This window comes from Cyprinus carpio, chromosome B14 (assembly GCF_018340385.1).
Source record: "Cyprinus carpio isolate SPL01 chromosome B14, ASM1834038v1, whole genome shotgun sequence".
In the NCBI taxonomy this organism is placed as follows: Eukaryota; Metazoa; Chordata; class Actinopteri; order Cypriniformes; family Cyprinidae; genus Cyprinus; species Cyprinus carpio.
This window is the reverse complement of record NC_056610.1, coordinates 24667777-24680276: the sequence shown is the minus strand read 5'-3', so window position 1 is coordinate 24680276 and position 12500 is coordinate 24667777. Positions and strand designations below refer to the sequence as shown.

General features: G+C 38.6%; 1 protein-coding gene and 1 non-coding gene across 2 annotated transcripts in view; both read left to right on the top strand.

Annotated features, from left to right (window-relative positions):
* Positions 1–2512: 2512 nt before the first annotated feature.
* Positions 2513–12500, top strand: part of LOC109099147 (aurora kinase B) — a 13022-nt gene continuing 3034 nt past the window's right edge. The window contains exons 1-7 of the mRNA XM_042738711.1: positions 2513–2540; positions 2720–2908; positions 3498–3636; positions 4279–4427; positions 7712–7886; positions 8012–8289; positions 11777–11788. Of these exons, the coding sequence (XP_042594645.1) occupies positions 2847–2908; positions 3498–3636; positions 4279–4427; positions 7712–7886; positions 8012–8182 (696 nt within the window). The 5' untranslated portion in view covers positions 2513–2540; positions 2720–2846 and the 3' untranslated portion in view covers positions 8183–8289; positions 11777–11788. The remainder of the gene's footprint in view (positions 2541–2719; positions 2909–3497; positions 3637–4278; positions 4428–7711; positions 7887–8011; positions 8290–11776; positions 11789–12500) is intronic.
* On the top strand, positions 11048–11129 carry trnal-aag. Its single transcript has one exon. It is a non-coding gene; the product is annotated as a tRNA-Leu (tRNA).

Here is a 12500-nt window from a genome sequence, read left to right as displayed (position 1 = left end):
GTGTGTGTTAAAAATGTAAAAGATTGGATGACCAATAATTTTCTCCTATTAAATTCAGATAAGACAGAGATATTACTTATTGGACCAGAAAACATTACACAGAATCTCGTAGATTACAATTTGCAACTAGACGGATGTACTGTTTACTTCCACTACTGTCAAAAATCTGGGTGTTATATTAGACAGTAACTTGTCTTTTGAAAATCATATTTCCCATGTTACAAAAACAGCATTCTTCCATCTTAGAAACATTGCCAAGCTACGAAACGTGTTACCTGTTCCTGATGCAGAAAAGCTAGTTCATGCATTCATGACCTCTAGACTGGACTATTGTAATGCACTGCTAGCTGGTTGTCCTGCATCTTCAATTAAACAAGCTACAAGTAGTCCAAAATGCAGCGGCTAGAGTCCTTACCAGGTCAAGAAAATATGATCATATTACCCCAATACTACAGTCTCTGCACTGGCTACCTATTAAGTTCCGTATCAGTTACAAAATATTATTACTTATAAGGCCCTTATGGTTAGCTCCTGCGTACCTAACTAGTCTTCTACCACGCTACAACCCATCACGCTCCCTAAGGTCACAAAACGCTGGACTTTTGATAGTACCTAGGATAGCAAAGTCCACTAAAGGAGGTAGAGCTTTTTCGCATTTGGCTCCCAAACTCTGGAATAGCCTTCCTGATAATGTTCGGGGTTCAGACACACTTCCTCTGTTTAAATTAAGATTAAAAACACCTCTTTGGCCAAGCATTCAAATAATGCATCTCATAATTTTGGACTGCAGTTATATCTGATCAAATGCGCATCATTATTATTCTTTAGCTTGGGTTAAACTAATTAATTTTACTTGATTGGAACAGCAGCTAATCATATGATTAGAAAAGTGTATTGGCAAAAACAGATAACTCCGTTTTATTATTATTTTCAAAAAGAATGTTTTTTTATGTTATCATGGTTTTATCGTGTTATCAGTTATTTCTTAACCTAACCAAAATAACACAACTGCAGTTTGAGATTAATTGGAATGCACGATGAAAAACATGATTTTTGAGTTATCTGTTGTTGCAAACGATCTCTTCGTATCTTTATAGTTATTGTTTTTACCTATAAAATGATCCAATTCAGAGCGCACGCGCGAATCTCTGTGGCGGGGCCAGAATGATTGGCACATCACTGGGCCAATGAGCGTTCGTGTCAATGGGCCAATCAGCGGGGAGTTCCGAGCGTCTCGGCCAATAGAAATGCATCTGGTTTTCATTTTAAATCAAGGCGGTTGAAAGAGCGAAACGGAAGATCAGAAACGCGGACACGAGAGGTTAATAATCATCATGCAGGTATAATAAACAGTTATTAATCATCTCATTTAAACGTAAGCGCGTGTATATGTGTGTTTAGAAGATGTTAGTGTTGCGCGGTGACTAAAGTATATTAAATTAAAGTCTTTCCTGTCATAGAGACCGAGTGCTAAATCCACTCAGTTAGCTAACGATATAATGTTTTAGAGATATGCTTTTTATTTAAAAAAAAATACTTGTTTTGGTAACCCATCTGAGAGCTGTTTTATTGATGTAAGTGTTTTATTCATCCGTGTTTGTGTTTTTGTTTTATCAGAATAAAGAGAACAGGGAGCCCCGAGCTCTGCTAACACAGGTGAAGCTAGCGCTAGCGCCTTTCGTTCACTACAGAGTGTGCTTGTTAGGGATCACCCGTGTGTCTGAAGGTCTTGTGTGTGTTTGTAGACTTTTGTTGATTGCGGTGTGTGCTTTTTTTTCCAGACACACACGCTGTGGAACACCTCAGGTCTTAGTCTCAGCAAGTGTGGTCCGCTCTCAGATTCGTGCTCTGCATTTAACCCATCCGAGTGCAAACACACAGAAGCAGTGTGTGAACACACACCCGGAGCAGTGGGCAGCCATTTTTATGCTGCGGCGCCCGGGGGGGAGCAGTTGGGGGTCAGTGCCTTGCTCAAGGGCACCTAAACGCTGTGACAGGTTCACTCCCCCCACCCACTGACCTCGAGAACTCACACCCTCTTGGGCTCTCAGAGTCAGTGTGAATATGTAGTCCGTTACTGATTAACGTTACATGACGGATGTAATCCGTTACATCACACAGTTTAGGTAATCTGATCAGAGCCAAACTAGATTTTCACATCGATTTAAACAGGATCATCTTGTACCATATCGATAAAAATACAAAGAGTAAGAAAATGCATTCAGTTTGTTATTAACAACATGAAGTGCATGAAATATTATATTACGTCAAGGTTTCCTAAAGGAACTGCAGGCGGTTTGAGTTTAATGAAAAGCTAATTAATTAATAAAAATGTTAAAATAAAACATCATTTTAAAATGAATCAAAAAGTGAAGTTTTATTTGTTTACCTGCGTGTCACGTGACCTCACTGCTAATAGACTCCTGCTGTAACTCCATGCGTTGCATGTTTTTCTTTAAGTAATGCTGCGATTGATTGATTGATTCAGTCTCTGGTCTTCTTTCAGGTCCTGGGAGAGTTCCTGTGAAGTCGAGCACAAAGTGAGTCTGTTGTAAGAATCTAATGACAGTTGATCCTGAAGTATTTGCCAGTGTGTTCAGAACTGTTTTAAGTTGGCTTACTCTCCAGTGAATGCATCCTGATTTAAGAAGGTTTAGATGTGTATACTGAAAACAAGACGGAAGTACTGAGGAAGATCATGCCGTTCTCGTTCCCTCAGGAAGCTCTCCATCAGAGACTTCGACATCGGCCGTCCGCTGGGGAAGGGGAAGTTCGGTAACGTGTATCTGGCGCGCGAGCGGAAGCTGAAGGTGATCGTGGCTCTGAAGGTGCTCTTCAAGTCTCAGATGGAGAAGGAAGGCGTGGAGCACCAGCTGCGGAGAGAGATCGAGATCCAGTCTCACCTCAGGTGCGTTCCAGCTGCTTCTCCTTCCTTCAGACGCTCGTCAGGATCCGCAGGGACTGAAACCGTCTTTTTCCAGTGGGGCTGCAATTAACTATTAGAGTGGTAATCGATTAGAAATGCACCGAAATAAATTCTGGGCCGAAACTGAACAAAATGAACCACTGGGCTGAAGGCCGAATACCGTTTTTTGCCAACTTTTTTCATCATTTCATAAATTAAATAAGCAAAATATGCTTTTTACTGTTTTGTCTTGCTTTTCAGAGAAAAAAATCTAATACAAAACAATAAAAAAAGAATTATTTGTAACATTCTAGCAGGCATTATACCAACAAAACACAATTTAAGTTAGTAAACTAAAATATTATTATTATTTTTTTTTTTTTTGCTGGCCATTTTTGGTAACTAGTTTTTTTTTTTTTCTAGTTTAACAAGAGGGTTAATTAAGAAAAATGTACTTGAATCTTACATTAAGTTATGTTTTCAGGTTGACTAGTTAGAATCCGAGAATTGGTCAAACGTTGGTAGTAAAATCGAGATTTTATTTATCTTCTGGTTGATAATGTTGACTAATCGTTTCAGCTCTTCTTTCCAGGCATCCCAACATCCTGCGCTTCTACAACTACTTCCACGACGACACGCGTGTGTTTCTGATCCTGGAGTACGCTCCGCGCGGAGAGATGTACAAAGAGCTGCAGCGCTGCGGACGCTTCGACGACCAGCGCTCCGCCACCGTGAGTCACAGCAGTGATCCTCAGAATATCTCCTTCTCAGTTCAGACACTCATTTCTAAAGGACAGCTCTCTATTACACCTTTGAACAGCTCATATCGGATCATTCAAACCTGCCGTGTTTAGGTTAGAGTCTTTCCAACCACACGGTATTATCAGAGAAATACTGTGATGGAAGTTTATAGTTCAGATGTTGATATTGATGTCCATGGCTGTGATTTAAAATAGTGCAGATCCCCTTTTGACAGTAACTGGTGCTTATTTATATACATGTTTTTACATAAATGCATACAAATATATTTAAAGTATGTATGTACATAAATATACACAGTATGTAAACAAACTTATTTTGAATCGATTAATCGTTTTGCAGCCCTGGTTTAAAAGAAACACTTCTAAATAAACTGCAACAATTTATTTTGTCATGCATTATTTTTATTTTTAGTTCAGAATCGTGGGAGAATTGTGATTTCTATTTGAGACCAAAAAAACTTGTGGTTCTCAGTTCATCCAGGTGTTTATTGTATTTGTTATTCTTTTATTTCTTTATTGTGTTTCCATGAAAATAGTCTGAGATGCTGACATGGTGTTAAATAAACTGTGCTACTGTATTAATCCGGAGTGCTGCCGCTCTTGTGTGTGCAGTACATGGAGGAGCTGGCGGACGCGCTTCTGTACTGTCACGAGAAGAAGGTGATCCACAGAGACATTAAACCTGAGAACCTTCTGCTGGGATACAGAGGAGAGCTCAAGATCGCAGACTTCGGCTGGTCCGTCCACGCCCCGTCCCTCAGGTAACACCCATAATGCACCGGGGCCCTGGAGTTCTGTCCTTCAGCAGTGTCCGGCTCTGGTTTATCATCACAGGCGCTTCAAGATGAAGGATTCTAGTTTACAGCAGCTGTCTGAAACCAGGCTTAACTAAAACTATTAAAGGCATTCTTGACATGAACAAGACAACATTTCTCACTTTAATTTAACTTGATGTACTGCAATAACTCAACTGAGATTAATAAACTGTATAGACATTCAAAAATTTACATGAATGACATGCCACAAAGATGCACACTTGAACTAAAATAAAGCAGAAAATATGAAGTCTATATATGTATATGTGTGTGTATATATACATACATACATACATACACACACACACACACACACACACACACACAATAGCCGCGTTTCCACTGTCACTTCCGGGGCTTGATCGTGCCTCGTCAGGGCTTCCTCGGGGCCAACGGCCAGGGTTTTTTGGCCCGACGAAAACCTTGGGCCAAAGCGGGCCAGCTGGGGCTAGAGGAGTGGTTATGAACAGAGGCGGAGTTTCTCCGCGAGTGGAGCGCGTCAGAGCCGCGGATCATTTCAGAAAGATAACAGCTATAACATCAACATTAAACACTTTTTAAAATAAGCTGAGCTCAAAACTCACTTTCAGTCAGCAGCAAGTGTTTGAAATAACGCGATCCGATGTGGATTATAATCATCATAAAAGGCAGAAATATTTATAAGCGATGTAAAAGAATATGCACGCTAAACATTAACGTTACCATAATAAACATGATAAATGTGATGGTTTGAAGAAATCATAAGTCAGCTTCTTATTCTCTATCACAATCGTGTAGTAACATTTTATCTGTCACAAGTCATATTTTATCAAAACAAAAGGCCGCTGTTCGTTTTGTGATCGCGCATGTTCCAGTGATTTATTTCTGATTAGTTTTCTGATAACTTCTCTTTGTTGGTGAAATGATGGGGTTGCGTGACGTGGTTCCTGAGAGGCGTGTAAAGGGCGGGTTTTAGTGACGCGCAGCGGAGCTTCTGGTCCGTCGGTGGAAACGCAGCGCTATTTTGTGTGAAAACACTTTAAACATCTACTTTTCCAGATTTCTTATTGTTTTAAAAAATTTAAAAGGTATTAAACCTAAGAGAACAATGCTTGTTTTTCTCATGTAATTCAGTACTGCACACCAAACTTCAGCAAGTATCATATATTTATTCTACCATGTTCCAAATTAAGATACTTCACTTGAGATGCAAAATCACTTAAGTGCTGCTTTTTTTTTTTTTTTTTTTTTTTTAGAAACATCTTAATTCAAAAGGGTTTTTGGACTCCATTAATGGGTATTTGTTCTTGTTTTAAGCATAAACTCACTTCATTTTGATACTTTTTTTTTTTCTGAAAACATGACTCAATATCTTCAGTCACTTTGTTTAAAGCAAATGGATCTCGATTTCTCTCTCTCTCTCTCTCTCTCTCTCTCTCTCTCTCTCTCTCTCTCTCTCTCTCTCTCTCTCTCTCTCTCAGTTCAATTCAAATGAGCTTTATTGGCATGACTGTGGAACAGCACAATGTTGCCAAAGCAATAAACAGTGAACAAGTTATACAGGCATGTAGATAATAAAAAACACTTATTCATGGCCATAGTTTACATATATAATCACATAACACACATATAACACACACACACAAAAAAAAACCATAGTAAATATTTACAGAGAGCATTGGTAAAGAACAGGGGTTTAGTGTTTGTCCCTCATGATGTGGCAGGAGGACACATACTGCGCTGCTAGATGGATACACTTCTCTTTCTCTCCCAAAATATAACTGAGTTTGTCTATGTCACTCGCTTGCTGGAATTCAGGCACAGTTTGAGCTATTTGGGTAAAGTACTTGTCTCTAATGTGTTTATATTTGCTGCAGTGTGTGAGGAAGTGCAGCTCGTCCTCTACGAGTCCCTCTGTGCAGTGAGAACACAGACGGAGCTCTCTCTCTCTCCAGCTCTGTTTGTGTCGGCCCGTCTCCACACACAGACTGTGATCACTCAGACGATACTTCGTCAGGAGCTTTCTCTGACTGTAGTCTTTAATTTTGATCAAGTAAGGTGCCAATTGATAACCAGTCTTTAATCTATAGAAGTACTTTAATTTGTTCTACTTTGATCTGCCAATCATGGATGTATTCTTCCTGGTTTAGTTTTCCAATTTCTTTAACTTTTGCGTGTCTGAATTGAATTGTTGAGCTGAGTTGGTGTTTTTTCACTAAATAGTGCATGGGGTCACTCTCTGGGTGTCCTGCCCTGTAAGTGAGAGCGCAGTGATGGTAATCATCTGTCAGTGTGTCTGATAGATGGAACCAGAACTTGACTGTTCTCTTCTGCCCAGTTCTGCCCTGCAGCCGAGACTAGCAGCGTTTCTCTGGAGTCCCAGGATGTTCTTACTCCAGGTGGAATATTTCAGTGGGTCTTTTATCCCAAGATGTGTAGTTTAATTTAAATTTGGGGCCCCAGATTTCACAACCGTACAGAAGAATGGGTTTGATGATGCTGTCAAATATTTTTAGCCATAATTTAATAGGTGGGTTGAATTTGAACAAAGATTTTCTTATAGTGTAATAAGCCCTGCGTGCCTTATCGGTCAGATGTTTTATTGCTAGATCAAATTGACCAGAAGCTGAGATAGTGAGACCCAAATAATTATAACACGTGACATGATTAAGAAGTGTTCCCCCGATTGTAAAACTATATTTTTTGTCAGTAAGGCGAGGCTTTTTCTGGAAGATGATAATTTTGGATTTCTCCATGTTTATTGGTAAGGCCCAGTCTCTACTGTAATCTTCTAAAACTGAGAGGCTTTGGTGTAGCCCCTCTTCATGAGGTGACAAGAGCAGAAGATCGTCAGCGTACAGGAGACATTTGATTTCTCTGCCCTCGAGGGTGAGACCAGGACAAGAGGACTTCTCCAGTGCTGATGCCAGTTGGTTAATATAGATATTAAACCGAGTCGGGCTGAGGCTGCAGCCTTGACGCACTCCTGTGTTCTGACTGAAATAATCAGTCCGCTGTCGTTGATCTTGACACAGCATTTGTTCCCGTTGTTTATGTCCTTTATGATGTCATATGTCTTTCCTCCTATTCCACTTTGAATTAGTTTTAGAAAGAGTCCACTGTGCCATATTGAATCGAACGCTTTTTTAAAATCAATAAAGCAGCCAAAAAATTTTCCTTGTTTTGTTTGATGAACATATTTTTGTATGAGTGTGTGGAGTGTGTAAATGTGATTTTTCTCTCTTTCTCAGACGGCGGACGATGTGTGGGACTCTGGACTATCTTCCTCCGGAGATGATCGAGGGCCACACTCACGATGAGAAGGTGGATCTGTGGTGCATCGGTGTGCTGTGTTACGAGTGTCTGGTGGGGAACCCTCCGTTCGAGACGGCCAGCCACACAGAGACGTACAAGCGCATCACCAAGGTCTGTCTGCGTTTACTCACCGCCTCAGCCGCTGTCTGACAGCAGAAACACTGCTAAAGAGAAGGACTCGAGAGAGGAGTGTTCTGCGCCTGTGAGGTGTTGTCCTGATGTGTGTGTGTGTGCAGGTGGATCTTCAGTTCCCGAAGCTGGTGTCTGACGGCGCTCGTGATCTGATCTCCAAGCTGCTGCGTCACAGTCCAGCCATGCGTCTGCCGCTCCGGAGCGTGATGGAGCACCCCTGGGTCAAAGCCAACTCACGCCGGGTGCTGCCCCCCGTCTGCAACACACACCACTGACACAAGGACCTGTTTGAGACACGCAGGCCTGCTGCTCAGAGTCCGCTGGTGATGAGTGTGCCGTGAGCTGAATGTGTCACTGTGTCAGAAACATCGGATCAAGGGCCCAAGGGTGTGTGTGTGAGAGAAAGAGTGTGTGCGTGAGAGTGTGTGTGTGTCTGAGAGAGAGAGAGAGTGTGTGTGTCTCTGTGAGAGAGTGTGTGTGTGGGGGGTCTGTATTAATTGGTTACACACTTTAATTGTGACCGTTAATGAGGCCAGATGTAAGTGAACTCTAAAGTTCTATTGTTTTACTCCGTCTCGTGTAGCTGTAGTTCTGTTCTGTTCATATTCATGTTTTATAATCTATGAATGTGTCTTACACTGAACCTATTAAATATAAACAATGTTTTAAGTGTTTGTTGTAGCTTTTTGATTTGCACAAAGTGATTGTTAAACTCCTGATTCAAGTAGCTTTCTGTTTCAGTTTCTTTTGAAAATACAGACGCAGCTAGAAACATTAAACTGTTGATCAAAGTGTGCTAGTAATTTAGTAGTTTGTGCTAGTAATTAGTGGGCTGCTACTGGAATACTGACTAGTGCTTTTTAAGTTAGTTTAGTTTGCGTTTTTAACTACTGGTGAAATAAGTTAAAGGGATGTTTGAATCCTTTTATTAAAGGCTGGGGGTGTTTCGAGGCAGAGCACGCAGTCTGTGTAGGGCACCAACTCCAGTTAAGGCCCGTTCACACCAAGAACGATATCTTCTGTTTATTCTAAGCGCACGCTCGTCTGGCGCTTTAAATTCTCGAGCGCGTTACAACAGGATGGATTCTGATTGGCTGTCAATTTTTTTTTTTTATCGTTCATCAGCTGGAAAAAAATCGTTTTGAAAGGGATTCCAACGATATCGTTTTTCTTTGTCTTTATCGTTATAGTTGTGGTGTGGACGCTGCTGTTCTTTAATACAGAAAACGATTTTTAGAACTATATCTTTATCGTTATCTTTATAGTTATCGTCCTTGGTGTGAACGGGCCTTTACTCAAAACAATCACGTGACGCGCCATCCGCGCTCGCGCCTCATGTTTGCTGCTGAATGCAAATGATCATAACTGATGGATGGAGATCTATGCCAGTGAAAAGACATCAGCAATCCGCCGCAGAGAAGGAAAGAAAAGATGAAAACGAAGCCCGTGCATAGCTTTCAGACACCTTCATAATCCTGTGAAACTTTTTTTGGCTGTTGATGATAATAACGTGTTTTAATGTCGGAAATAATTTCATCATCACCAACGCATTTAATATTCTCTCTGAGTTTCCATGTTCCTTTACGAAAATTAGTCATGGTTTTAACACGAATAACACCAAAACTGATCATTCTTTTAGCTTTGGTAACAGCAAATTAACCATGTTTTTGTTACTTCAAATAATAATTTACAAAGAAGTATTACGAGTTGTTTTTTTTGTGGTTATAAAAACAGACCTAAGCCAACAATAGCCTTTAAAATGACTTAAAATGCATTATACAAAAACATTGGGGAAATAATGATTGGTTAATAAGGCTGTTAAAATACATAATGAAGGCTAATTAAAAATAAACAATTTATGTGCATTACATATTACAAATGCATGCAAAGGGAGCCAAAGGCCTGGTTATTGCTGCTGTTACACTTACAGGACAATCAAATCCTTGTTGGCCAAACATTTAATTCAAATATTCACTTAATCTTTCATTTTTATCCAGCTTTATATGATGACACAGCCTCTATAATTTCTTCAACAGAAACATGTGGACATCACAACCCTTACAAAAACAAACCATGGTTTTATCATAGTAAAACTACTTAATTTTCTTTTGTGTGATTTCTGAAAGCTTGAGACTGTAAAATAAATCAGACAACTGTATTAATAAAGTCATAGGTAACTGTCTAGAGCTGCAACTGTAAATTGTAAATAATACAATTTATTTATTTACTTTTATGTTTAATTATAGTTAAATTTTGACCCCTATCCTCCAGAGAACCAGAAATAAAAAGCTTTGTCAATTTTGTATTTTTGATGTCATTACATTGTTTAGAGCTTAAGAGAGAAAATAAAGGTAAAATAAAATTTTTGAAAAATTATATTTTATTCATATGTTATGCTATGTCCTCTGTAGACAACACCAAAAGTGTTTTTCTAAAAATAAAATGACAAGAATAGACATGAAAAGGCAAAAACAATAGGATTTTTTTTTTTTTTTTTTTTTTAATCAATCAATTTTTAGGTTTCAGGATTTTTTTTATTATCAAAATTTTTTGATGATATGATGCTTATTGGGTGTTGGAGGCGGCTCTGTTTCGAGGATAAATCAAGAACCTGCCCCCGGTTGTTTCAGTGAGTTTGTGTAGTATTTTCTTTACTTCAGAAACGGTCTAAAAAGAGTAATGATTTATGTATTCGAGGTCTGAGAGCGAGGGCAAACGTCAGCATTGCTGATGTTACGTTTTGTGTGTGTGTGTGTGTGTGTGTGTGTGTGTGTGTGTGTGTGTGTGTGTGTGTGTGCGTGTGTGTGTGTATGTGTGTGAAAATTAGTTTTGGACGTATAAGGTAATGAAAATATTTTTAGTAAACCCCTTACAGTAACTATAAATGAGCATGCAAAGCAAATATCTTTAAAATAAATCCTGTGTGGAGCATGATCCGCGCAATCCTCTCACCTTTCCCTCCGTTACCTGTACAGTAACAGTACAGTACAGATACAGTAACCCTGAAATACACCTAGAGTCGAGAAGAGATACATTACACCAATATATATGAGTGTCGTAAAGTTAATTTCGGTCTTGGACAGATTTTGTTTTCTGTGTTCGCGACGGTCGTGAGGTGTGGTGATGCACGGTGGCGCAGCGGTAGCGTGGCCGAGCGGTCTAAGGCGCTGGATTAAGGCTCCAGTCTCTTCGGGGGCGTGGGTTCGAATCCCACCGCTGCCACATCGTTTTCATACCCTCTCATTAAAAATGAACACTTCCGGATCCCAACCATGTCGATCACTAGTGATGGCTGTAGTTGCGTGTGTTCGAATATGTCGGTTGCTAGTTATTTTTGTTGCGCGTGTCTGTAATTATATTCATAATTCTGATTAAGCAATAATCGATCACTAGTGATGGCTGTAGCGCGTGTCAAACTATAGCAATAATAAATATTTATCATGTCTATCAAACTGCCAAAGTCACGTGGTTTCGAAGTTTCAGTGGATCGATGTTTTAATTGATCTCAGATCAGATCATTACTGTGTAGACACTTTAATAAGACATTTGGGGTCTGATTTCAGATGATTTCTGTTTAGATAATTTATTTGTAGATTTTTTATTAATAAATTTGGAATAAATAGAACTGAAAAATAATATAATAACACAGTTTTTTAATAAGACATTTGGACTCCATAAAACAAACAAAACAAGCCCTGCAAACTAATATAATAACACAGTACTGTATTTATTCGTGTTTTGGTGTGAGTTTGAGTTGCGTTTACACAGTTTAACCAGCAAGCGTCGCTAGCGCGCGGTGTTCAGCGCTTCGAAACACTGAATCGTTTGGGAAGCGATCGGTTCAATTGATTCGAAGCTTCGAAAAGATTCGTTTCTCCCTGATGAAAACAAACAAGCAATTATACAGACATCTCATATTTAATAGTATCTGGTGATCTGTTAATAATTGCATTTAATAGATTTCACCCTACTTTGCAATCGGTTTGTAAAAAGTGTTTTTGCAAGCGTTTCAAGCGCTTCAGACCGTGTAGCCTACAAATACTCTAGAACAAGTACAACACATACAGTTTACAATATCAAGAACAATAGAGTACAAGATATCTCAAAAACAATACAAGGAAGAAGATTAAATAAACGAAAAATTCCATGGGAATTATACAAGGTTAAACACTGAAAGCCCTTTTTGACTTTTGATTTTTCATTTTTATTAATTGTTACAATTAATTATATTATTATTATTATTATTGTTATATACCTTTTCTATTTTAATCTAACTTGTTTTATTTTGATTTAATTTATTAATTTCTGAATTTGTTGTAATCAGTTTAATTATTTTTTTCATTTTGTTATTTTTATTTATTTACTTGCACTCAAGTATTTATCTTTCATTTAAATCTTACTTATCAGTTTTGGCTTTATTCATTTATTTGTTTATTTTAATCTATTTAATTTTTTATTTTTTGTCTGTTTATTTTCTTTTTTATTTTAATTGACTTAAATTTTTTGCATAGTTTTTTTGTGCTTTTTTTTTTTGCTTTTTTAAAAGTTAATGTATTAATTCATTTGTTTTAATATATTTGTTTTAATAAAAAT